The 25,735-nt window shown below is 57.6% G+C and overlaps 2 protein-coding genes across 11 annotated transcripts in view; one reads left to right on the forward strand and one right to left on the reverse strand.

Moving 5' to 3' along the window:
• Positions 1-14,408, forward strand: part of DHX30 (DExH-box helicase 30) — a 31,187-nt gene extending 16,779 nt beyond the window's left edge. For all 3 annotated transcript variants that reach the window (XM_058831483.1, XM_058831481.1, XM_058831482.1), the window contains 16 exons: positions 937-1,292; positions 2,002-2,128; positions 3,105-3,254; positions 3,690-3,842; positions 4,590-5,411; positions 6,496-6,574; positions 7,069-7,173; positions 8,161-8,336; positions 9,559-9,765; positions 10,051-10,132; positions 10,895-11,088; positions 11,160-11,319; positions 11,527-11,684; positions 12,091-12,194; positions 12,263-12,402; positions 12,760-14,408. In XM_058831483.1, the coding sequence (XP_058687466.1) occupies positions 937-1,292; positions 2,002-2,128; positions 3,105-3,254; positions 3,690-3,842; positions 4,590-5,411; positions 6,496-6,574; positions 7,069-7,173; positions 8,161-8,336; positions 9,559-9,765; positions 10,051-10,132; positions 10,895-11,088; positions 11,160-11,319; positions 11,527-11,684; positions 12,091-12,194; positions 12,263-12,402; positions 12,760-12,995 (3,249 nt within the window). In that variant the 3' untranslated portion in view covers positions 12,996-14,408. The remainder of the gene's footprint in view (positions 1-936; positions 1,293-2,001; positions 2,129-3,104; positions 3,255-3,689; positions 3,843-4,589; positions 5,412-6,495; positions 6,575-7,068; positions 7,174-8,160; positions 8,337-9,558; positions 9,766-10,050; positions 10,133-10,894; positions 11,089-11,159; positions 11,320-11,526; positions 11,685-12,090; positions 12,195-12,262; positions 12,403-12,759) is intronic.
• A 1,576-nt stretch (positions 14,409-15,984) lies between these two features.
• The window catches only part of MAP4 (microtubule associated protein 4), a 145,785-nt gene continuing 136,034 nt past the window's right edge, over positions 15,985-25,735 (reverse strand). For 7 of the 8 annotated variants that reach the window (XM_058831475.1, XM_058831474.1, XM_058831469.1 and 4 more), the window contains 4 exons: positions 23,687-23,768; positions 21,426-21,538; positions 20,485-20,611; positions 15,985-20,368 (listed from right to left, as the gene is read on the reverse strand). In XM_058831475.1, the coding sequence (XP_058687458.1) occupies positions 20,361-20,368; positions 20,485-20,611; positions 21,426-21,538; positions 23,687-23,768 (330 nt within the window). In that variant the 3' untranslated portion in view covers positions 15,985-20,360. The remainder of the gene's footprint in view (positions 20,369-20,484; positions 20,612-21,425; positions 21,539-23,686; positions 23,769-25,735) is intronic. The other variant, XM_058831471.1, reaches the window with a different exon arrangement.

Genomic DNA, 25,735 nt, shown 5'->3' on the forward strand with positions numbered 1-25,735 from the left:
ATGAAGTGTACTTTAGAACTTAAACCAAAACCCAACCCCTTGAAACCACAGACTGAGCATGCAAAGTTTTCTTTGCCAGCTAAACTGGGACCTGGCAGAAGACCCTTGTGGTGGGAGGCCTTGTGTGATCACAGCTATAGAAAGAGCTATAAATGCTGCCTTAAAAAGTCATCAATTCAAGAAAATTAATAGTGTCTAATTAGTTCAGGAGTGAATACTGGAGGTTTGAGTAGAGCAGTGAGCCAGGTGAACTTTGGTGTCTTAGGCCCTCCCACAGCTTTTTATATAAATGCAGCTTTTTCTAATACAGGGCCATTAAGGCCATTAAATGGCCTAAAGCTGTAACTTTTAATTTACTAAAATTAAAACTAGAACTTAGTGCAGGAGTCTGGTGGTTTCAAAATGGTTTGTGCTGCACTCTGGATATGTCTGGAGCTTCCTGCAAGGTTCAGTCCTAAATGGTGATGGTAGGAGAGTTTTTAATTACTGCAGGCTTGCTTCAGAACCTGACAGGTTAGGGGCATTTTCCTGCTGCTTGTCCAAATAACTGTTCCTGGGAAATGGAAGGAGATGAACCATTCCCTGAATTCTCACCCTCTATTAACCCAGATTATGCTAGTTCAGACTAGCCTTCCCAAAAAGATGCATTTCCTGCTCCAAGGGTGGTTTCAAAACTTGAGGGTGCTAAATATAGCCAAGAGTTTGTAAAACCCCAATAAATCCTGACCCATTCCAAGGAGCTGTGTGGGGCTGAGAGCCCTACCCAGGGCAGGGAGGGCAGGGACCAGGTTCCTGTTGGGACAGAGCAGCGGTGGGGGAAAGCTCAGAGCTCCCGAGAGTGCCTTTCCTCGCTGTGTCTGCTCCTGCCCCGCCATCCCCAGCAGGGTGAGGGTTCCCCGAGCTGCAGGGGGGTTCCCAGAGCTGTCTCTCCCACAGGGCTGGGGCTTGCTGGGCCCCCGGAACGAGCTCTTCGATGCGGCCAAGTACCGGCTGCTGGCCGACCAGCTGGGCTGTCCCGACGAGCGCTGGTGCTCCGAGGGCAAGTGGCGCTCCAAGTCCGGGCCCTCCCTCGCCGACCTGTCCACCTGCTGGCGCCGCATGGAGCCCGACGATGCCATCCAGCCCATGGAGCAGGGCAGGATGCCCAAAGCCATGAGGAGGGAGGAGCTGGAGGAAGGGGAGCTGGAGGAGGGGGAGCTGGAGGAGGGGGAGCTGGAGGAAGAGGCCATCGATGTTTCGGATTACCTGCCCATGGCACACCAGGACGCCCGGACCCCGGGCAGAGACGCCAGGTGGGTCTGGCTGGGAGTGCTGAGCTGAGAGGGGAGGGAGGGTTCTGCTGTAGCTGGGGGGCAGAGATGGAGATCCTGGAGATGGGCCAGAGGAGCAGTGGGGCAGCCTGGTCTTGTACATGGCTGCCATCCAGGGAATGTATAGACTTCTTCCCTGCAGCTCTGCCTTCTGGAGAGGCTGCTGCCAGTCTTGTTACCTGCCTGATTCTCCTGTGCCTAAAGACATTTCCATCCCCAGACGTGGTGCATGTGCACTTACACCAGCACTTCAACCACCCTGGTTTTGAGGGCAGTGTTAAATCTGCTCCCTTCCATCCCCATAGCTGCCTGCTTGACTTTATGAGACAAATCTTGGATTTTTTAATAGGCATCAGGAGCAAGAGCTGTAAGAGATGTAGGTGGCTACTTCTGTGATGTGTTTTTTAAATTCAGAATGATTTATTAATTAAATCTGTTTTGATCTGTTGATGCCATCTGCTTTGTAGCCTTGGTGTAAAGGTTTGATCACTCTGTAGCAGAGTGATCTTTGCTGGGCTGTGTGGTTGTGACTGACAGGTTTTAGTAGCAAGGGACAGCTGCATTCTGCCCATGACCAGAATTACCTGGGCTTTAACTGAGTGGTTTCAGAGCTCTGTAGCACTCCTGGAGTGAGGTAGGTGTGAACACAAGTGGGCATTTGTACATCCAGCTCTCCTCATGTCCCATGCAGCCGAGGAGGCAGTTCCATTGAAATGACAGACGACAACACCGCCATCCGTGCCCTGACACAGTTCCCGCTTCCCAAAAACCTCCTGGCCCAAGTGATTCAGATTGCAACCTCTTCCTCCACAGTCAAGGTAAGGTGCTGCCTGAGCCCTGCTGGGAGGGAGCTCAGGGGCTCCAGCTGGAATCACTTTGGATGCTTTCTTTGGGCAGCAGAACTGGGGCAAGGAGGGAAGTTAAAACTAGGCCTAGAGAAATCAGTGTGAACAGCAAAGAGAAGGCTTTGTGGTGAGGACTGAAGGAATGTCTTTATAGAACCATGAGGACTGTTGCTCCTGAGGCCAGGGCAGAGGAGGAGCTCTATCTGAATGAAGGAGGTATTTTCTAAGGTTTCCTTTCCCCATATATCTGCCACAAGCACAAGGTTGTGTTGCCGGGAGCGATGTGTAACTTCTGTGCTGATAGAATCTTTCCACAACTGCAGTGATCCTCCTTCCAGGGATGTGTCACCCACCTCCCAGAGCTCCTGTGCTCAGCAGAAAGGAGCTGAGCTCCACCCTGAGGCTCTCAGGATGTTCCCACAGTTGTCTGCTCTCACTTTGGCCTAGAGAGCGCCTTGTGAGCTGGGGGGTGGAGTTCAGTGCAGTAACATTATTCTAGTGCTCCGTTAGAAAAAAATCCAACAGAATCCAACAAACCCAGCCAAAAAACCCATGGTGAAAGGTCCAGAGGGGCCACACGAGGGGTGGCTGAGGTCACTGGGCTGGTTCAGCTGGAGTAGAGCAGACTGAGGGCAGAGCTCAGCAGGGGCTGCAGCTCCAATCTCTGCTCCCTGGGACAGGGACAGGAGCCTGGAGACCCAGGACAGCTGGAGCTGTGTCAGGGCAGGGTTAGGGTGGATATCAGGGAGAGGTTCTTTCCCAGAGGGTGTTGGCTCTGCCCAGGCTCCCCAGGGAACGGTCCCAGCCCCAAGGCTGCCAGAGCTCCAGGAGTGCTTGGACAGCACTCCAGAGATGCCCAGGGGGGATTGTTGGGGGGTCAGGGGAGGGGCTGGGTGCTCCCTGTGGGCCCAGGCTGTCTCACGGAGCCTGGTGCTGTTGTTCCTTGCAGGAGTACATGCAGTTCCGCACCGTGGGCACCAAGACCAAGATCTGCAAGCTCACACTGCGCTGGCCCTGCCCCATGACCTTCGCTGCCAAGGGCCGGCGCAAGGTGGAGGCTGAGAACAAGGCAGCAGCGCTGGCCTGTCAGAAGCTGAAGGTGAGTGCCCCTGGCTCCTGCTTCCCCTGGGGATGTCCCTGTGGGTACAGGCTCCTGCCTCAGGGGGTGTGAGCCTGACAGGATGCTGGAAACTTCCTGAGCTTTCACTTGCATAGTGAGCTAATGCTTAATAAACATTTATTTCCAACCTTGGGATTCCCAGCATGCCAGAACCACAGCAAGGGACTCACCAAGAGGGTTTTGCAGTTGTGGCTGCTGTTCCTCTGCTGGTTCTGTTTGAGTCAGGGCATGTGGTTGGTCCTGGTGTGTGTGGCTCTCCTGAGTTAGAGTGGGATCATGTCTGGTTTCTTGCTGTGGCAAACAAAGCAGGAATTAATGGTTTTGGGATATCTGAACATGGGAGCGGAGTGCTCAGTATCGCAGCCCTTGGTGTGAGCAGCCTCAGAGCTGATGGTGTTTGGCTGTTCCCTGCAGAGCCTTGGCCTGGTGGACAAGAACAACAACCCCCTGAGCCATGCCATGTACAACATGACTTCCCTGCGGGAGCTGGGCGAGAACCAGAGGAAGCCCTGCCACATCAAAGTCCCTGAGGCCACCCTGCGCAAGATTGAGAACTACCTGAACCACGTAAGGCTCAGCCCCCTGAGATCCCCTTTGCCTCATCCCATTTCACTTCAGGAACTGGATGTGTTTGAAAGCTTCCTGCCAAAACGTTGTGGGAATTCATGGTTTGATTGTTGCCACAAAACCCGATCGGTCTCTGCTGCCCTTTTGGGAAGGGAGACTTTCTGGGCAGTGGCCCAGTCTTCTTTTGGAAGACCCTGGGATTCTTAAGGTTGAATCCAGAAATTGTGATTGATTAAAAGTTCAGCAGCTTTTAATCCCGTGAACATCTGGGCCAATGCTTTGATTTGTGTTCTAGACAATTCCTGACCTGTTGCTCCTTGTACTTCTTCCTGTGGGATGTGGGACTTCTGTTTTTTCTTTTGCCAAGACAGAATATTTCTGGCTTAGCCAAAAGCTTGTGTTTTGCATAAGTTATGTGTCTGGGTGGTGGTGTAACTTGATAGTTTCCAAAAGTTGTCTTTGAGGGGCTGTTGCAGCTGAAGTTACTGGTCTGTGCCTGTCAGTTCAGGCAGCAGCAGCACTAACACCCCTCCTGAAGTAAGGAATGCAGCAAGGAACTCAGGGGCTGCCCAAATTAGTTCTCACTTGAAATAACCTCAGTTCAGAACATGACTGAGTTACCTAGCATCTGAGGAGGCCTAAGCAGAGCCAAGCCAGACTGGCTGAGTGTGTTCCAGGCACTTGTTTCTTGCTGTCCTTCTCAGGGCCGGTACTAACCTTGCTGTCCTTGCCAACTTCCTCTCCCAGTATCCCGTGGACATCAGGGAGTCCAGGCCCCGGATTGCTGACGACATGATGAACCTGACCAAGGAATCCGGTGCCATCAGCGATGCCATCACGGGGAAGACTTACATCCCCATGCTGGAAGCAGAGGAAGTGCGCCTTAGCCAGAACCTGCTGGCCCTCTGGAAAAGGAGAGGAGCCTCCTGGCAGGAGAGCCACCCGCTGCCAGTAGACCCTCACAAGGACACCATCCTGTCAGCCATCGAGCAGAACCCCGTGGTGGTGATAGCAGGAGACACGGGCTGCGGGAAGACCACGCGGATCCCGCAGCTGCTGCTGGAACACTACATCCTGGAGGGGCGCGGCGCGCGCTGCAACGTGGTCATCACCCAGCCCCGCCGCATCAGCGCCATCTCGGTGGCCCAGCGCGTGGCGCAGGAGCTGGGGCCCAACATGAGGAAGAACGTGGGCTACCAGGTGCGGCTGGAGAGCAAACCCCCAGCCCGGGGAGGGGCCCTGCTCTTCTGCACCGTGGGCATCCTGCTCAGGAAGCTGCAGGGCAACCCCAGCTTGGAGGGCGTCAGCCACGTCGTGGTGGACGAGGTGCACGAGCGGGACGTGAACACGGATTTCCTGCTCATCCTGCTCAAAGGCATCCAGAAGCTGAACCCTGACCTGCGCCTGGTTCTCATGAGCGCCACGGGGGACAACCAGCGCTTCTCCCACTACTTTGGGGATTGCCCCGTGGTCAAGGTGCCGGGCTTCATGTACCCGGTGAAGGAATATTACCTGGAGGAGATCCTGGCCAAGCTGGGCCGGCACCGGCACCGGCACTACGAGATCAAGGTGGGTGTGCAGCAGGAAGGGAAGCTGTCCCCCTCGGACGGGACACTGGCTTCTGGCCTGTCAGCAGGGGGAGAGCTCGAGCCTGGGACTGCTCCTGCTTGGTTGTTGGACAGTTTGCTCAGCTTTAATTCCATGCCAGTTCTCAGGAGGTGAAGTCAGCTTAGTAGAACCCCAGAGTATTCTGATTAAATTATGCATAAAGATGACTTTGCATTGGGGTCAAGTTGCTTTTGTCTCCCTTTAATGGGAAGTTTGATGTTTGAGTAGGCTGAGAGCTCGTTGTTGTGTGTACGCAGACACAGAGGTGAATGTTTGCACACCCTGGGCAAGCCTGTCCCAGGACTGGGATGGTTGTGGCTTCCAGCAGTGTTACCTCATTGCTCACCATCCTGCATGACTGAATTCTCTGATTGCTGCTTTCTGCAACTGGTCTGACCATGTGGAAAATGCCTTCCAGACGTGTGCTGTGCTCTGGGTAATGCTACACCACTGGTGGGTCATGGAGTCACACAGTCACAGAGGTTGGCTGGCATCTCCAGACATTTTCTGGTCCAACCAGCTGGTCTGGAGTCTGTCAGCCCATTTTTCCAGCCTGGAGAGATCCCTCCCTGTGGCTGAGCAAGAGTCTGGAGTATCAGCCACTTCTCCCAGTCCTGGATCATCAGCAAACTCACTTGGGGTATCCCATTGCCTCCAGGGCATTCTTCCCATTGCTGTTGTGGCAGGGATTTTATCTGAGCTTTAATGGTCTGTTCCAAATTCCTGAGAGCTCCAGAAGCTGCTGCTCGGAGCCTGATGGATTTGAACTCCCAGGTGCATGTGGCAGTGTTGTCCACAGAAATCTGGGAATTGTGTTCCTTGTGAGGTGCTGTTCAGCAGAGGTGCACACAGTGGGAAGGGGCTGTGCATTCTCTCTGCACAGCACCTGTGACCAGAGCAGGTTGCAGATGGAGCCCAGAGCGGGCTCCTGGCTCCAAGTCCTGGGCAGGCTGGCCAAGGGCAGGTGTTTGCTGTCTGCAGAAGGTGCTTTGGAGTGGCCTGTGCAGTGCTGACCCCCCTGACCTGCCTGTCCTGTTCTACCCAGCAATCCGACGATGAGTGCGTCCTTGACCTTGACCTGATCACCGACCTCGTGCTGCAGATCGATGCCCACGGAGAGCCAGGTGGGTCCTGCCTCACCCTGAGCTCTTCCTGCTGCTGGGGGGAGAGAAAGGGAACCCTTCCAGAGCCTTTGCAGAGACACCACGGTGCTGAGCCTCTCATGCTCCTTGAATTCCTACTCATCCAAGTGGTCTTGAGCCATGTGGCACGAGCAAACTCTGAGTCTTCAGCTAAGACAGGGTTGGACTCCTCAGTGTCCTGGGCAGCTGCTCCAGGACTTGTCTGTGCTCCAGCACTGGCAGCCTCGTGCTGCACAATTACCTTTTGTATTGGAGCCCCATCCCTGTCAAATACCCTTGCCTGGAAGGGGAAGTGCTTGGGAAGAAGGCAGGACTCTCAGGTGACTTCCAGGAGATTTAAGTGTTTCAGAGCTTGGGTATTGACTGTCAAACTCCAGGTAGCCTGGTTGATTTCTGCCCTGGAAGTGTGTGTCTCCAGCTGGGGAAGAGCACGTGGATCTGGAGGCTGTGTGTTCCTAACTCCCAGTGTGTTCCAGGTGGGATCCTGTGCTTCCTCCCTGGCTGGCAGGAGATCAAAGGGGTGCAGCAGCGGCTGCTGGAGATGCTGGGCTCACAGAACAGCCGCTACCTCGTCTTGCCAGGTGAGAGGGCAGGGCCAGCCCCTTCTTCCCAGGATTCAGGAGAATCTGGGACAATTGGCTTGATGTGCCCCTTCAGCTTTGCTCTGGTACAGAGCTGGTGAGCTTTGATGTCCCAGCTGTGTAATGGTGTGTGGTAAGTGTAAGTAACTCCTCCTAGCAGAGGCTGAGTAAGCTGTGTGTGATCAAAGAGAGTGGCTTCCCATTTGCCTCCAGCAGTTTGGAATTAGGCAAGGGGAAGGCAGCTCAGTTCTGCACTGCTGGAGCTGCACGCTGAGCCTGCACAGAAAAGATCTCAGGACCTGTTCCGTGGGATGCAGGTGGACTCTGGAGCTCAGCTTTGATCAGTGAATTTAACATTCCTTGCCCCAGGAGGAAAATTACAACAAAAGCCAGCTTTGCTCTGCAAAGCTCTTAAGGGTTTTGGCATTTTTTGGTTTGTTTTTTAGCAGCTCTGCCTATTGAGTGTCAAAGGAGGCCAGGCAGGAGCAGAGCTTTGAGCAGCTGGGCTGTTAAGAAGTGCAGGGGTGGTTTGGTGGAAAGTGCCTGCTGTCCTCTGCTGGGAGTTCTGTGCAGCACTGAGCTGTGGCAGGGCAGAGCTGGGGTACAGGACAGCCACAGGCCCTCACTGGGAGCAGAGTGGGCCCGTGTGGCAGTGAGAATTCCCTTTCCCCTGCCCCTGTGAGGAGGAGCAGCTCCAGAGCTGGACTGTGGGAGGGTGTGGGATTTGTGCCAGGGATATTCTGGGGTGCCACCAGGCTCTGGGACTGGAGGTGAGCAGAGCCCCTGCTGCTGCTGAGCCACAGGCTGAAGCAGCCGAAGTGAGGCCCTCCCAAATGACTTGTGGAAGATTTTTCCTGGGGTGTGGCTGGCAGGAAGCTGCTGGCTGTGACCACTGGTGTCCCCATTCCTGCCCCCCGTTTCCAGAAGCGGGAGGTGACGGTACAGGAAGCTCAGCTGGGCAGGTCTGACTCTGGTTTAATTTCCCAGTGCACTCCAACATCCCCATGATGGACCAGCAGAACATCTTCCAGAGGCCTCCACCGGGCGTCAGGAAGATCGTCCTGGCCACCAACATCGCGGAGACCTCCATCACCATCAACGACATCGTGCACGTGGTGGACAGTGGCACGCACAAGGAGGAGCGCTACGACCTCAAGACCAAGGTACTGCTGCCTTGCTGCCTCTGACTCACTTGGGACACTCTGGAGCACAGGGCTGTGCTCAGAGGAACGTTTCAGGTGCCGTTAATGGGATGATGGAGCTGCTTCCTGTTTGGCCCCTGGGGCACAGACGTGTTGTTTGGGGAGAGTGTTTGACTCCTCATCAGTGTTTGCTGTGTCCGAGCTCTGGGCCAGGCTCCCCATCAAATTCTGAGTTTTTTTCAAACAAATTTAAGGCAAATCCTACTCCCTTCCCAACTCTATTTCACCACAGAACACCAGTAGCTTTTCTGTTTGCTTTCAGCCTTTTTCTATGATTTCATCAAAAACCTCTTGCTGGCCCTCGCAGGGCAGCCCTGTTAGATCCTGCTCTTGTTTGCAGCTCTCCTGGCCAATCCCTGTTCCTCAGCTTTCCAAGGGGGATCTGCTGCCCCTGGGCCCGTTCCTGGCAGTGCTGGGCCCTGAGCCTGGGAACAACAACCTCTGCCACAACGTGAAGGCAGCTGTGGTGTTGGGAAAAGGAATTGTGGCAGCATCCCTCTGCCCCTGCTCTAGAACATCATCTCCCAGGGCCAGGGGGCCATTGACACCTTGCAGCAGTTCTGGTTTAAGCCCAGCCCTTTGGTGTTTCCCAGTTTTATGGCAGCTCAGAATTCAGACCCAGGGCTGGGATGGGGAGCCCTGGGATGGGGAGCCCTGGGATGGGGCCTGTGTCCAGCAGGTGGCATCTGGGTCCCATCCACACAGCCCCGGAGCTGCTGCTGGACACAGACCGGCACTGCAAGAGGCAGGAGAGTGGGAAAGGCTTCCCTGGCCCTTTGGGACCATTCATCAGTCCTGAGGGTCTGAGTTCTTTTGTCTGGGTGGAAAGGTGATAAAGGGAAGGCTTTTGGATATGGGTCTGGAATGACAGGACACAGGTAATGGCTTCCCACTGCCACAGGGCAGGGTTAGATGGGATACTGGGAAGGAATTCTTGGCTGTGAGGGTGGGGAGTGGCTGGAATGGACTTTCCAGAGCAGCTGTGGCTGCCCCTGGATCCCTGGAAGTGCCCAAGGCCAGGCTGGACGGGGCTCTGAGTAACCTGGGACAGCGGAAGGTGTCCCTGCCATGGCAGGCGTGGAATGGGATGGGCTTTAAGGTCTCTTCCAGTCCAAACCAGTCTGGATTCCATGGCTGGAACAGGGGTGAGCTGTGGGAGCTCACCCTGCTGCTGTCCCCACAGGTGTCCTGCCTGGAGACCGTGTGGGTGTCCAAGTCCAACGTGGTGCAGCGGCGCGGGCGCGCCGGGCGCTGCCAGTCGGGCTTTGCGTACCACCTGTTCCCGCGCAGCCGCCTGGACAAGATGCCCACATACCAGGTGCCCGAGATCCTGCGCACGCCCCTGGAGAACCTGGTGGTGCAGGCCAAGATCCACATGCCAGAGAAAACGGTGAGCAGGGCACTGCAGGGACCGAGCAGGAGGGAGAACCCAGAGTGCTGATTGCTTGAGGTCTTGCTTTGCTAAATGTGGGGCTGTCCAGGGAAGTTCAGACCAGCAAATGGAGATCCCTGAGATTACAGAGTGAGACTGGAAGCTTGAAGGGATGGAGAGGGCTGAGCTCATATCCCTGGACAAAGAGGGAATTGTGCTGCAGTCTGGCTTCCCAAGGGCTCTCACACCTGTATGGGAAACAGGCTCACTTTGTCCCTTTGCCCTTCCCCTGCTGTGTTGCAGGCAGTTGAGTTTCTCTCCAAGGCTCTGGACAGCCCTGACATCAAAGCTGTGGATGAAGCCGTGATCTTGCTGCAGGAGATTGGTGAGTCAATTCTGACTCCTGGAAACGTTTGCATGGAAGTGGGACTGGCACAGGCTGCCTTGGGCAGGCTGGGCAGGACTGTCCCTGGATGGGGATAGCACTGCATAGTGACCTTCCCAAACCATGTGCCCTGTGCTGGTTTATTTCCCACACTGCTTTGCTTAAAAATTGGGGAAAACTTTCCAAGGTTAAAAAAATAAAGGGGAAACAACAGAAAGAAGGGAAGTGGATTAGAGTTCAGATGTGAGGGACAGAAGGAAGGAAGGGGTGATGTGGAGTTCAGAAGTGGGGGACAGAAAGGTGATGTGGAGTTCAGAGGTGAGGGACAAAAGGAAGGAAGGGATGATCTGGAGTTCAGAGGTGAGGGACAAAAGGAAGGAAGGGGTTATCTGGAGTTCAGAAGTGGGGGACAGAAAGAAGAGGTGATCTGGAGTTCAGAGGTGAGGGACAGAAGGAAGGGGTGATCTAGAGCTCAGAGGTGAGGGACAGAAGGAAGGAAGGGGTTATCTGGAGTTCAGAAGTGAGGGACAGAAGGAAGAGGTGATCTGGAGTTCAGGGCTGGGCCCTGCTGATGGTCCTGTGGCTGTGACAGCCGTTTCTCTGTCCTAGGCTCAGTTAGAGCTGGGGGTTCTGGGTGCTCATTGCAGGCCCCTGTCCGTGTGCCTCTGCTGGAGGTCACCCCAAACGTTCCCAGCCCCGGCAGTTCCCGTTTTGGCGGCGCTGGGGGCTGACAGATGTGCCACGTGGGTGGCTCTCCTGCAGGAGTGCTGGACCAGCGGGAAGCCCTGACCACCCTGGGCAAGCGCCTGGCCCAGATCTCCACGGACCCTCGGCTGGCCAAGGCCATCGTCCTGGCCTCCATCTACCGCTGCCTGCACCCGCTGCTGGTCATCGTCTCGTGCCTGACGCGGGACCCCTTCAGCAGCAGCCTGCAGAACCGCGCCGAGGTGGACAAGGTGAGGAGCCCCCGGCACGGCTGGGGACAGGGCTGGGGGCTGCCCGTGGCTCACCCGTGTCCCTGTGCCAGGCCAAGGCCGTGCTGAGCCGGGAGAGCGGCAGTGACCACCTGGCCTTCGTGCGGGCGGTGGCGGGCTGGGAGGAGGTGCTGCGGCGCAGGGACAGCCGTGCCAGGGACAACTACCTGCAGGACTACTACCTGTACGGGCCCAGCCTGCGCTTCATCAACGGTGAGTTCTGGCCACCCTGCCCCTCCCCTGGCCCCAGGCTGCACAGGGAGAAACACGGGCCACAGACCCAGCTGTGCTGGGTCAGGACTGCGGGACCGGGCAGGGCTCCTGTCCCGGCCCAGGCTGGCGCTGCCCTGCTGAGGTGACTCATTCCATGGGGGGAAGGAGAGGGTGGATCTCACCCCTGGGGCTGTCTCCTCCCTCCAGGCCTTGTGAAGCAGTTCTCTGAGAACCTCTACGAAGCCTTCCTGGTGTCATCCCCGTCCGACTGTACCATGCCCTCGTCCGTGTGTAACCAGTACAGCGAGGAGGAGGAACTGGTGAAGGGCGTCCTCATGGCTGGGCTCTACCCCAACCTCATCCAGGTACTGGCAGTGCCATGGCTCTCTGGGGATGGCTGTCACAGCAGGTGGCACCGGGAAGTGCTGAGGTGCCAGAGAAGCTTCTGCTCTCTTGGGAGTGAGTGTCCTGCCCTGGGCTCTGGCCTGTGCTCCAGTGCTGTCCCTGATCACCACTCGTGAGGAGTGGCCACCCCAACTTGTGTGGGTCAGTGCTTGGGTTCTCATCACTTGCTTTGGGAGCCATTGAAGTGACATTTTTCTCCTGTTTGCTGCCTGAGGTGGCACTGGGTGACTGCCAGGTGCGGTCACCCCAGGAAGGCGCTCCCCTGAGCCCTGAGCTCCTGGGAGTGGAGGGACCCCCGTCAGAGGGGTGGCTGTGGCTGTCGGGGCTGCTCTGGGCCGGGTGTGTGACGTTCCCCTCCCGTGGCAGGTGCGACAAGGCAAGGTGACGCGCCAGGGCAAGTTCAAGCCCAACAGCTACGCGTACCGGACCAAGGCCGGCACCGTGCTGCTGCACAAGTCCACCATCAACAGGTGGGTGATCGGGGACGGGGGTCCCGCGGGGCCGCGGCTGGGCCGGGCTGACGGGGCTGCTCCTGCAGGGAGGCGTCCAAGCTCTACAGCCGCTGGCTCACCTACTTCATGGCCGTCAAGTCCAACGGCGGCGTCTTCGTGCGCGACTCGTCCCAGGTGCACCCGCTGGCCGTGCTGCTCATGACCGACACCGACATCCACGTGCGAGGTGAGCGCTGCGGGGTGCCCGGCCTGCCCTGGCTGCTGCTCTGCAGGCTGAGCCGTAGGGCTGTGCCTGACCACCCTGGGGGCAGGAGCTGAGCTGGCAGCATCCCACTCCTCATCCCTGGGGATGCGTCCTGAGCTCAGCAGGGCCGAGCCATCGGTCACCCGTGGGAAACCCGAGGATCCCAGATCAGAGCTGCCTGGTTCTGTGGGGGCTGTGGGCCCTGTTGTGTCCCCAGATGAGAGCTGCCTGGTTCTGTGGGGGCTGTGGGCCCCGCTGAGTCCCCAGAGCGGGCTGGAAGGAGCGTGGGGAGGAGCCCCAGCAGCCCCGTTCCGCTCACACGCTCTCCCTCCCCTCAAGACGACGGCTGGCGAGCGACCGTGTCCCTGACGGACAGCGACCTGCTGGTGCTGGAGGGGGACTCGTACACCATCCGCCTGCTGCGCGACTTCCGCGTGTCCCTCTCCAAGATGGTGGAGACGTGCCTGTGCTACGAGATGGCCGCGATCCCCGGGGACCTGCACCACCAGCACAGCCAACTGCTCGACATCCTGGTGGATCTGCTCAAGGGCCCTCCCGGCAGCTTCGGCTCGTAGGCGGAGCTGCAGCCTCGTGTGGGGACTTGTAATTTGTATAAAGATGTTCACAAATGTTTATTTAAATAAAGTTCTATTTATCCCTTGTGAAGTCATCTCTCTCCATCCTAGAAGATTAATGTTGTCTGAATCTCCTGCTGTCGGCTCCGTGCATGGTCACCGTGTGGGAAGAGCAGCGCAGTCCCGCCGGGAACGGACTGGGAGTGCCGACGGACCCCGAGCTCCGTGGACGCCCGCCCGCCTCCTCCGCTCGTCCCAGCGCCAGCCCCTGCCTGGGAACAAGGACACGGCCGCTGCGGGCCCCCCTCTGCCCCCTCCCCACGGGGCCGGAACCGCTCGGGGCCGCGGCTGCTCCGGGCTCCAGGAGGACGGATGTCCCGGCTGTGCCAGGATCGTGGATCCAGCAGCTCCGGCAGCCAGGGGACGGCTGATCCTCGTCTCTCCACGCGGAGGAAGCCCCGAAAGCGGCGGATGGGGAGGAATTCCACGCGGGATCCGAGGGGCCCTGCCAGCCCCAGCACAGTCGTGGCGTCTGAGTGTGAGATGTGACTCGTCCTTCCCACCCTGCCTGTACTTCTCGTCCTCTTGCGTTGTTCCTGATTTTTTTTAAATTCCTGTTCTCCCCACGTGGAGGAGGCCGGATCCCTGTCCCTTGTGCACCACAGGACGTGATTGTAGCTGCCGGGCTGCCTGCGAGCGCCGCTCCTGCGGGAAGCCGGGAGCAGAGGCACAAAATCCTTTGTTTTCTATGAACAGGGACCATATTTCTGTGGAAGGAGGATTGTGACAGGCACAGCACTCACTGAGGAATCTGGAGTTTAATCTCAGCTTTGCCTTGGATTCTCTGTCCGAAGAAGACAGTGACCTACCTCACAGGGCTGTTGTGAGGGTCGGGGTTTGTAACGGGAGCCTCGGGCCCAGGGCTGTGCCCCCCGGGGCCTGGGCTCCTTTCTTTTTATTCCCATTTCTTACGCTCTTTGTACCTGCAGCCGGGAATGGGAGCGAGGCCGTTTCCATGGCCCCGGGGCCACCCTTTGGTTCTCCCAGTTGTCCCATTTCAGTTCCTGCTCATGGGCTTTCAGGAGCCCTGGCTGTGCCAGCACAAGGCCCTTGGAGTCCTGTGGCCTGGGCTCGCTCCAATCCGCTCATCTTCATTTCACTTGCTTGAGGTTGTCACTATTATTTGACCAGTGTTTGTTTCTTTTGGCCTGTATAATGGGCAGTATGGTTTTCCCTTCCAGCAGGTTTAAAAAAAAAAAGACAAAAAAAGACAAAAAAAAAAAAAAAAAAGACTAAGCTATTGTCTAAATGGTTCCGAACTAGTGTGATATTGGGATACTTCCGTGGCTGTTATGTGATACTGGATCTTTTTACAACATAGATTAAAGACAATAAAAAGGGATAGAGTAGGAACTGCCTCTGTCCTCTTCATTCTTTTGTACTATACTTTTTTTTTCTTCTGCAAAGTTTGGAATTTTGTGCCTTTCCCTGGGTTGGGAAGAGCAGCAACAGGCTCTTCTGTGCTGGGAGAGGTGCAGAGCTGCCCTGGGGCTGTGGGGGAGTGAGGGGCTGCAGGGTCCTGCTGCCTGGAGAGACACAAGCACAGAATCTCCTGAGCTGGAAGGGACCCAGAAGTTGGATCAGAGTCCAAGCCCTGGCTCTGCACAGCACCATCCCCACGAGTCACACCAGGTGCATGAGAGCATTGTCCAAACCCTTCCTGAATTCCACCAGGCTCGGTGTTGTGACCCCTCCCCTGGGGAGCCTGTCCCAGTGAGCCACCACCAAAACCTTTACCTTTTCTGGATATCCCACCTAAACCTCCCCTGACAGCTTCAGGCCCTTCCCTCGTGTCCTGTCACTGCTCAGCAGAGAGATCAGTGCCTGGAGGGACCAGCCCAGTCTGTCCCAGTGTGTCCCAGTGCCCGGAGACACCATCCCAGTGTGTCCCAGTGTGTCCCAGTGTGTCCCAGTGCCTGGAGGGACCAGCCCAGTGTGTCCCAGTCTATCCCAGTGTGTCCCAGTGTGTCCCAGTGTGTCCCAGTGCCTGGAGGGACCAGCCCAGTGTGTCCCAGCGTGTCCCAGCGTGTCCCAGTGCCCAGAGACACCAGCCCAGTGTGTCCCAGTGTGTCCCAGCGTGTCCCAGCGTGTCCCAGTGCCCAGAGACACCGGCCCAGTGTGTCCCAGTCTGTCCCAGTGTGTCCCAGTGCCTGGAGGGACCGTCCCAGCGTGTCCCAGCGTGTCCCAGTGCCCAGAGACACCGGCCCAGTGTGTCCCAGTGTGTCCCAGCGTGTCCCAGTGCCTGGAGGGGCCATCCCAGTGTGTCCCAGTGTGTCCCAGCGTGTCCCAGTGCCCGGAGACACCATCCCAGTGTGTCTCAGTACCCGGAGGGACCAGCCCAGTGTGTCCCAGTGTTTCCCAGCATGTCCCAGTGCCCGGAGACACCAGCCCAGCGTGTCCCAGTGTGTCCCAGTGCCCAGAGACACCAGCCCAGTGTGTCCCAGTGTGTCCCAGTGTGTCCCAGTGCCTGGAAGGACCAGCCCAGCGTGTCCCAGTGCTGCCCATGCTGCTGTGGCTGGGGGCACTGAGGGTGTCTGGAGCTGTTTCCACAGCAGAGCTCAAGGAGGGGCAGAGGAGCTGGAACTTGGCTCCCCGTCCTGTCTGGGGTCTCAGCTCAGGTCCAAGCCAGGGTGGGAACATTTCCTTTACCTGGGTGAGAGGCTGGGGCACCTCCTGGGAGGTGCTGGTACCCTCTGGCTGTGCCAGCTGTGCCAGCTGTGCCAGATGTGCCAGCTGTTCCAGATGTGCCGTGGGCACCGAGGCTCCCACGGGGGCCGTGTCAGCCCAAAGCCCCCTCCCCTCTGAGCCCAGGCTTGAGGAGCAAAGCCAGGGATGGGAATTCTCTCGTGGCTGAAGTCAGAGACACCCGAATTCCCTCAGCCCCTTCCTTGCTCTCTGCAGCCCCACAGAGCCACACCAGCCTGAGGAGGAACATCTAGAAGCTTTATTTCAACCCTTTACAATAGTAAGAATCACAACATCAAGTCAGGAAATGTTGCTAAGGAGACGACGCTCTTACAGCCCCCGGGGAGGGGAGACACAAAGGCAGAACGAACCGATGGGACCCCCCGGGCCCCAGAGCTGTTGTCTCACGCCAAGCACTGACCTCCCCTCCCAGCCCTGGCCTCCCCCAGCACGGCCCAGGGACGGCGGAGTCTCCCCCTCCTCGGGCACCCCTGCAGAATAATCCTATGACACAAAAGAAGAAGAACACATCACATTTAGAGAACACGTCACGCGCTGCTCACGCCTCACAACAGCCCGGTGAGGTAAAATTGAATCCCCCCCACCTTTGCGGATGGGGAAACTGAGGCAGAGAGGTTGAGTGGCTTCCCGAGAGCTCGGAGGGAGCCGAGAGCCGGGCTCACCCTGCGGGGTGCAGAGCCCCGAGCCCCCGGAGCCCCGGTCAGGGCTCGCTCCCGGCTCGGTTCTGCCTCCGGGGCTGCGGGAGCCGCCGAACGCGGCCGGGACGGGCACGGCGGGGCCGCTGGAGCCTGGGGGGTGCCGGGGGGGCGGAAGGCGAGCGGTGCCTGGGCTGGAGCTCAGGCGGGCAGGGAGGAGGGAGAGCCGGAGCCCCTCAGAGCCCCTCAGAGCCCCTCAGAGCCCCTCAGAGCCCTTTCCATGCTGCTGCTGCTGCTGCTGCTGCCCGGAGCCTCTTCCGCCCCACCCGCGGCCTTGAGGGGATCCTTCCCCAAACCCGGAGCTGCTGGGCCCAGCCAGGGCCGCTCGGATTTGAGGGGATCCTTCCCCGAACCCGGAGCTGCCGGGCCCAGCCAGGGCCACTCGGATTTGAGGGGATCCTTCCCCAAACCCGGAGCTGCCGGGCCCAGCCAGGGCCACTCGGATTTGAGGGGATCCTTCCCCGAACCCGGAGCTGCCGGGCCCGCGGCTCTGAGGGGACTCGGCCCTGCCCCATCACCCCAAGGACGCCACCGATACCAAGCTCCAAGGAAACTCCAGATTCTGCCTGAACACGGAGCCCACGCGAGGGTCCCGGGCCCCTCTCACAGCGACACGCGGGGACAAGCGAGGGGCAGCGTAGAAAACTACATTCACTTTGGAGCCGGGAGCCGCTCTGGGGCTCTGGGCCCGCAAACTCGGGTACTCCAATGTTCTTGTTTAACAGTAGAAAAAGCCCAAAGGATCTGTAAATGCCACTGATACACCGGGAGGCCGGAGGAAGCTCAGCCCCTCCGCGGAGCCACCAGCACAGCCCGGCCCGGCCCAGAGTGACCCCAGGCTCGGGACAGGAGCGCGTACATTCAACTCGCACCTCATTCCGAGCACAACTCCCCTTTCCCCCAGGATTTGCTGCCTCCAGCCCCTTCCCCCAGCAGCGTTTGAGGTCTCGGCTCTACCCAGCTCATCTCTCCTCTCCAGCCGGGAAACGAAATCATTCCCACCGCACACGGCTCCTTCCCAGCCTAGCAATATGTACAGCCGCCCTCAAAATAAAATTAAAAAAGAAATCCGTATTAAAACTGAAGCTGTCCTAGAAACACCACGGCGAACTAGTGTATCTGGATTTAGTTCATCAGCTACACACAGGCACAACAAGTGTTAGAGAAGTGGCACAGAAGCACAGGCCGGGGGCTCAGCTGGGCCGGGGTTTGGGCAGGGACAGCCTGGGCACAGCCACAGCGCCCGGCCGGGGCTCGGGAAATCGGGGAATGGGAGAAAAACAACGCAGGGGGAAGGTGATGTCGCTGTCCCTCTGCAGCGGGGCAGGGCGTGTTTGATTTTTGCAGTCTCAGAAGATAAAGTGCAGTGTTGCCATTTGCCTTCCTCCTGCAGTCCCTGACAGGGACCAGGCTGCGTCCCTTCACCCTGGGCCTCACCTGGGCACCCCGGGAATCTCATCCCAGGGAATCTCATCCCAGGGAATCTCATCCCAGGGAATCTCATCCCAGGGAATCTCATCCCAGGGAATCTCATCCCTGGGAATCTCATCCTGGCGCATCCCAGGCCACCACAGGTCCGGGGTGCCCCAGGAGGAGCAGCAAGAGGAATGTGACATCTCAGCCTCCACCTCCTCTTTGGTTGCCCCTGCCCATCTCTGGCTCTGCCCATGGGCACAAGCTCTGCTCCCTGCCCGGCCTCAGAGCCTGGAGCTGGGCTCCAGCCCGTGCCAAGGCCACCCTGGCTGCTCACAGCCGGGAACCAGGGCTCACCGTCCTGCCCAGGGGCTCACCCTGCTCCTCTCCTCTCCTTCAATTATTCCCTCAATTCAAACATTGGAAAAAACAAAAAAAAAAAATCACCCAAAGCAAAGCCAAGGCTGCCGAGCTGAAGCTGGCGTGTAGAATTTAGCAGTAGAGAAAGAAGGAAGCGTCACGGGAGGGCAGTGATATATACCGGGACACCGGGAACCAACCGGAGCTCCAGCGCCGGCGGCAGCTCCGGGGGACACACGGGGACACACACGGGGGACACGGATCCCCGGCTTGGGATCACAGGGATGTGGAGAGGAGGGGAGAGGAAGAGGAGGAAGAGGAGGAGGAGGAGGAAGAGGAAGGGAAGCATCAGGAGGTCTCTGGGTATATATAACCGCCCCTTTCAGGTGCAAATCTGCATCGCTTGTTTAAATTTGTATTCGGATGAAAAAGCACTTATGAAACTACCAGACGACTTTGATTCAAACTAGTACATTTTAATGCCATTTTATTAGAAACCATGCAAACTTTAATATAAAAAATACAAGTGCAATAAGAATCTTTGTGTGTAAATACAGATTCCGGGTTATCGTGTCATTGTCGGCTTCCCAAAGAAATACTCCCACAAGCACGAGAAGCTGCAGGCTTCCCTCTGTCCCCTCCTGGAGCAGCCCCCCTTAGCACACGCCTGGTTCAGTTCTCTTTGATCCCAGTGTTTTCTTATTCTGTTTGCTTTTTTTTTATTTTGCTTTAAATTACTTTGACCACCCGAGAACACTTTTGTTTTGTTTTCCTTTAATTTATTTACACTTCGTTTTCTTTAGTGTCATTTGAAACGAGGAGCTCCAAGAGAGGTTAAATCTCCTTCCTCGTCAGAGTTGCACCTCCCTGGCACCGAGCCTGCCCTGCTGCCCCTCCGAGGGCTCCGGGGTCCCTCTGGGATGAGCTCCCGCTGCCTCCTGCCCTGCTCATCCCGGCTCTCACCCCCAGCAGCACAAACCCCACACACCCCACACATCCCCACGGACCTGCTGCAGCCTCGGAACTCCCGGCCTGAGCCTCCTGCTCCCTTTCCAGACCCTGGAAAAACCCTGCGAAAACCGGAGAGATCCCAGAGCCCGGCCCTGCCCTTAATAAATAAACCACCTTTGCAGAAGGCACCCCGGGGACGGCTCCCGAGCATCAATTAACACATCTCGAGCATCAATTAACTCATCTCGAGCATCAATTAACTCATCTCGAGCATCAATTACCACATCTCGAGGTCAACACAGGCTCCACCTGAGCTCTCACAGCAAGCTTGCCCTTTACACATTCCTGTGCCTTTCGTTCCAGACATGGCTTAATCCCATGAACTCGCTCCATCGTTTTAAAACGTTAAAAAAAAACCAGAAACAAAACCCCAAACAACAACAAAGAAGTGACAAGGGCTGGATATGTCAGTCAGAAGCCAGCACGGCAGCAGCGGTTAAATGTCCCTACTCTCCTACGGGTCGGAAAAGAAGGAAAGAGAAAAGGAAACTTAGCACGGGTTCGAACACGATAAATCATCATCAACACTTCGTCACAAAGAATAAAAGGTTCAAGTCAACAGTTAAAACAGCCTAACGAGTGTGGAGGGGATTCATCAGCATCCCACAGGCGGCAGAAACTGAAGCGGCGAGGAGGGAAGGGGTTAAAAAAAGAGCCAGAAAGAAAGATCACAGCTTATCCCTGTTAACTCGGCCCGGCCTCAGCCTCACCCGCGGGGCTCTGCCCTGCCCGGGGGCACCGAGAGAGGGAGGGGAGCCCCCGGGACCCCCGGCCCGAACATCCCACACCGTCCCCTTCCCACCTAAAGGCAGAGCCGGGTTAAGAGAGCCAAGCTGGGTCCCCGGGGGCGCGGGGGTCACAAGCCTTGCTGGCGGTGCCGGGGAGGCCACGGAGCCCAGGCTGGAGCTGGTGCTACGCCGGGGGCAGGTGCTGCTGGAAGGGGTGGGGGGTTTGGAGACGACGATTTCAGCTCCGTGGTCCGTTCGAGCCTCGGCCTTCGCACGGAACATCAGCTCGTGAGACTCAATCTGCAGCGACACAGGGGCAGGGGACAGGGGCGCGGGGAGAGGAGGAGACAAGGGGCAGGAGGGGAATGGAAGACGATACCATAATGTCATCATTAGATGCCTGGAAGATAAAAGGCAATTTTCTGAATTAAAAGAAAGGCACGACAGCCCTGCAGCCGCCGCTAGCGGCGGTCGGGGGCTGCGGTGGCTGCCGGGCTCCCTCCCCCCGGCACTCACTTGTTTCTTGGATGCGGCTGTCGAGGCTCTGAGGTTCCCTTTGGTCGCTGGGGCCCGGCCCCACTCCGTTCTGGGGCAGCACACCCGGGCCCGGCCCCGCTCCGTTCGGCTCCGCGCCGCCCTCCACCTGCGGGGACAAGCGGGACCATGGGATCCTGCAAATCCTGCGGGGTCTGACACAGCCCTGAGCTCAGCCCCGCTCCCAACCACAGCTGGAACAGCTGCACAGGGAATGGCAAGGACAAATCCCGCTGTTCTGACCGAGGGCTGGTGTGGGGTCACTGCTGTGACACTGGATCCTGAGCTGGGGACACCCAGAGCAGCCCTGGCTGTCCCTGGATCCCTGGCAGGGCCCAAGGCCAGGCTGGACACTGGGGCTGGGAGCAGCTGGGATGGTGGGAGGTGTCCCTGCCATGGCAGGGGTGGGATGAGATGACTCTTAAGGACCCTCCCAGCTCCCTGGGGTCGTGCTGTGCCCACAGGTTCCTCAGGGAAGGAATTTCCCCTCCCTGAGCACAGATGTGCCACTGCTGCAGGCAGACCTGGGACAGTTTGTGTTCCCTTGGGAGAGGGGACGGGTCAGAACCAGGAGAGCTGTGCTCTGCTCTCATCCTCACACAAACAGGAGTGATCCCTGCTCTCAGGTTCCAAGAGGAAGGATGGACATGGGCAGTGCCAGCCCTCAAGAATGCCCAGCAGGGTCACACACCCTGAGGAGGGTCCAGCTCTCTCCTTTCCAGCCATCCTCACTCTGGATTCCATCCTCACTCTGGGCTCCATCCTCACACTGGGCTCCATCCTCACCCTGGGGTGCACAGCAGAGCCCCCAGAAGCAAGGAGGCTGTTAGAGGCTGTGGTGGAGGAGCTGCACTTGAGGAGCAGCAGGAGAAGGAGAACTGGATCAAAGCCATTCCCTGGATGTGCCAGATCCCTGCTCTCACCTTGAGGGCTCCTCCGGCCGGCGAGTGTCCCACGTTGTCCAGAGATCCCACTTTGGCCTGGGCCTTCTCCTTGAAGTTCAGCTTCTGGTTCTCGATTTTGACGTCTCCTCCCCCTGCAGGAACATGGAAAGGGCTGAGTTTGGGGCCAGCAGTCCCACCCAGGTGTTCCCAGCCCTGCCCCCGAGCTGCTGGGGACCCTCTGGAGGAGGGACAGGACAAGTTCCACGGTCACTGGCTCAGCCTCTCCCCAGGACAAGTTTGGTTTCAAACTGGAAGACTGAAGTTGGTGATTTCCAGCTGTGCCAGCAAACAGGGCCCTGGGGAATGCTGCCCATGCAGACAGGCTGAACAGATCCCCCTGATCTGCTCCTGAGGCTGCCTCCCCCAGCAGAGGTGTGAAATGCCACCCCACACCCCTCACTGGTGCCATTCCAAGGCTGAGTCCCACTGCTGCTGTCCCCGTGTCCCTGTCCCTGCCCAGGCCTCTCCAGCTCAGCCATCTGTGCATGCAGCAGTGCCAGGACAGCTCCTGCTCCTGTCTCACTGCCTTCCTGCCCTCCTTATCCCTTCCCCTGCTCCAGCCTGGCACCCCAGGCTCCCCTGCCTGCCTGGACAGCTCCTCCCTGGCACTGCAGCCTCAGGAGGAGCTGGAGGTCAGAAAAAGAGCTGCAGAAATTTTAGCAAGAATTTTCCAGAATGGGAAAGATTCCAGAATGCTGCAGTTCCTATTAATCACAGAATCCAGAATCCTGGAATAGGTTGGGAGGGACCTTAAGGATCATCCAGTGCCACCCCAGCCATGGCAGGGACATTTCCCTCTGCCCCAGGTGCTCCAGCCCCAATGTCCAGCCTGGCCCTGGGCACTGCCAGGGATCCAGGGGCAGCCCCAGCTGCTCTGGGCACCTGTGCCAGGGCCTGCCCACCCTGCCAGGGAGCAATTCCTGCCCAAAATCCCATCCAGCCCTGCCCTCTGGCAGTGGGAAGCCATTCCCTGTGTCCTGGCACTCCAGGCCTTTGGAAATCATCGCTCCCATCTTTCATGGCTCCCTTCAGGTCCTGCAAGGCCACACTGAGGTCACCCCAAAACCTTCTCCAGGTGAACAATCCCAGCTCTCTCAGCCTTTCCTCATGGGGGAATTGTTCCCCCAGACTGGGATCCCTAAGGATGATTCCTGCATGGACAGGGCCACCTTTCCCTGGCTGCAGTCAGTCCATATCCCAGCAGCTTCTCCAACAGCTGAAATCTTGCTAAGCACAGCTTTGCCTCCCAGCGACATCGTTAAACCCTGAGCCCCCCTCTGCGAGCCTGGCACGGCTGAGGGTGGAAAACGAGGGGTTTGGTCCAACAAAAGCAGCTCATCCCTGTGGGAGCTGCTGGCTGTGCTTTCATCAGGCCCGGACAAGGGCAGCGATTGTCGCTCCCAGCTCGTTACTGGCGGAGGTCGCGGCCGTGGCACCGCGTTCCCAACGCGCCACCGCAGCGAGGGGCTCCTGCAGGAGGGACCTGCTCCAGCCTGGGGCTGGGGAGGCTGCAGGGGACTCCCAGAGGGGACAAAGAGCAGCCTGTGCCGCTGGTTCCCAGCCCTGGGCAGTGAACTCTGCACGTTCATGGGTGGAAAAGCGTCCCCAGGCACCGAGGGCCAGCTGAGGGCACTGACCTGAGTGCTGAACTCCTTCGGGCTGAGCCAGGGGCCTCCAGCACCTCGGGCTGGGCACAGCCTGGGGAGGAACCTGAGATCCCCAGGAATTCAGGCAGAATTCTCAGCAGGGAGCAGCTAATTCCCACTCAAAGCAGAAAATTCACCCAAGGGCCAGAAGGGTTTCATGGGAGGCAGGAGCTGGACTCAAAGCTAAAAGGAGCTTTGTATGAGCTCTGAAGAACTGGAGGGAATTTCCTTTATCCTTCCATGTTCCATGAACAGCCTGGGATGCTCTGAGTGCCCCAAAGCCCTCTGTGAGCATGGATGAAGCTTCCTGGAATGATCATGGGAAGCAGCCACATTTTCCTTCTCAATGAGCAGGAAAAGCAGAAATGGGTTAAAGCTGGAGGTAATCTTCACAGGCAAGAGGACATCCCACATTTCCTAATCCCTGCTCATGAGAACACCAGGAACTGTGGAAGAAGCATTTTCAGGAATGCCCAGAAGCACTGGGGACACCCCTTGAGAGCAACAAGCCCCTTAAACTATTCCAGTCCCAATCCAGGACTGTGTTTCAGGGACAAAACCTACAGACAAATGAGGAAATGGCAAAATTCCTACCTGGCTTATGCTTGATATTTGCTTTAGATCCACACTTGGAGGACACTTTGGAAAGGTCGACTTTCTTGTTCTGGATCTGCACCTGGAGAGACAAAAAGCAGCAGCTGAGCACAGAGGGAGCTCTGCAGGCTCTGGAGGCCCAAGGGCAGCTCAGGCACCAACCACGCTGTGCTGGGTGAGCCTGTGCCCTCCTCTCCCTCCTTATTCCTCCTGCAGATCCCCAGGAATCCTTCTGGAGTGCTCCCAGCTGTGAGCCAGGGGCAGTGAGGGACAGAGCCCAGGACAGAGGGACAGAAGCAGCAAGAGGCCAAGCTCAGGGCCCAGCTCAGGATCCAGCAGCTCTGGGAACAGCAACAATAAAAACCAACCTCACCTGGAGCCATGGACCCCACACGGCTCCTGGCCAGCCTGGGGACACCTCCCAGAGCCCCCCAGCAGCCCCAGCCTCTGCTCCCCACCACCATGGACAGCCTGGAGAAGCTCCAGGGACACCTCAGAGCCCCTTGCAGGGCCTGAAGGGGCTCCAGGAGAGCTGGAGAGGGACTGGGGACAAGGGATGGAGGGACAGGACACAGGGAATGGCTCCCACTGCTTGGATGGGATATTGGGAAGGAATTCCTGGCTGGGATGGAATTCCCAGAGCAGCTGGGGCTGCCCCTGGATCCCTGGCAGTGCCCAAGGCCAGGCTGGATGGGGTTTGGAGCAGCCTGGGACAGTGGGAGTGTCCCTGCCATGGCAGGGGGTGGCACTGGATGATCCTTGAGATCCCTCCACCCAAACCAGTCTGGAATTCTCTGAGGGATGATGGTGCCCAGATGGAATGCACTGCTCCAGGAATCCATCCCTCTCCAGGACAGTGCTGAGAGCAGCCACCAGCTGGAACCTGCAGGCTCAGAAGTTCTGCTCCAGGTCAGCTCACGGAGGAAACCCAAGGATTTCCTTCTGGATATGACAAGAATTCCTTGACCCACCAGCTACTCTGGGAGCTTCCTGAGAGTTCTCAGGATAATTTGGCAAAACTCTTCCAAGGGAAGTGAGGATCCATCCTCCTGCTCTGTGTGCACAGGGAGGAGTCTCAGGACAGCACAGCTCCTGTTACATCCCCAGCCCTGTGACATCCTCAAAAGGTCAATCACAGACCCTGACTGGATTTTCTCAGGGGTTGTGAGTAAAGTTCCTACAGCTTTAATCACCAATCCTTGCTTGCTCAGACCTGAGATTCAGTTTATTTCACAGGATGCACTTTGAAGTGCTGCTGTTTGTTAGAGCTGTGACTCCTGCCCTGAGATCCTGACTGTCCCCCTGCATGGAAGGGTCTGTGTAGGACTCCAAGCAGGAGCTGGAGAGCCAAACACAAACTGTGTGCCAGAAATAAACTTTGGGAGTTTGGCAGAGGCTCAGCTGGGGACTGTGAGCCTCAACTCTTGCTGGTTTTTCTGTCCCTGAGCACTTCCCAATCCAGCCAAGCCACAGGACAGGGAAACATGTGGATACTCCAAATTCCCTTCAGACCTTCACCAACACAACACTGCACTTTGTAAATTCCACCTCTGTGCTGCTTCCTCTGAACAGAAAGCTCGGTCAAAGGTTGGACTCGATGGTCTTGGAGATCTTTTCCAACCTCAGTGGTTCTGAGAGTGGGAAATGCTAAACAAAACCCCATCAAAACGTTTTCCCCAGGAAACTGAACGCTGTTTGTGTCTTTCTGGTGAGTGTAACGTGAGCAGGAACCACAGCTCCTGCTTCTGGGGGAATCCTGGCATGGAGAAGAAATGATCTCCTTGGATAGAGGGCACAGTGGGCACCTGACCAGAGAGCCAGCCTGGAGCCACTTGGGTGGGGTGGCAGGACAATGCCCAGCCCTGGGAGTGTCCCAGGCCAGGCTGGGCAGCCCTTGGAGCAGCCAGGGACAGTGGCACTCAATGATCTTTAAGCTCCTTTCCAACCCAAACCATCCCATGTCCATCACTTCCACCACAGCAGCCCTACAGCTCCACCAGGAATCTTTCCCAAACCACAACACTCCTTTAGGATCCCTAAAAGCTGAAG

The sequence above is a fragment of the Poecile atricapillus genome, chromosome 2, assembly GCF_030490865.1.
Source record: "Poecile atricapillus isolate bPoeAtr1 chromosome 2, bPoeAtr1.hap1, whole genome shotgun sequence".
Classification (NCBI taxonomy): Eukaryota; Metazoa; Chordata; class Aves; order Passeriformes; family Paridae; genus Poecile; species Poecile atricapillus.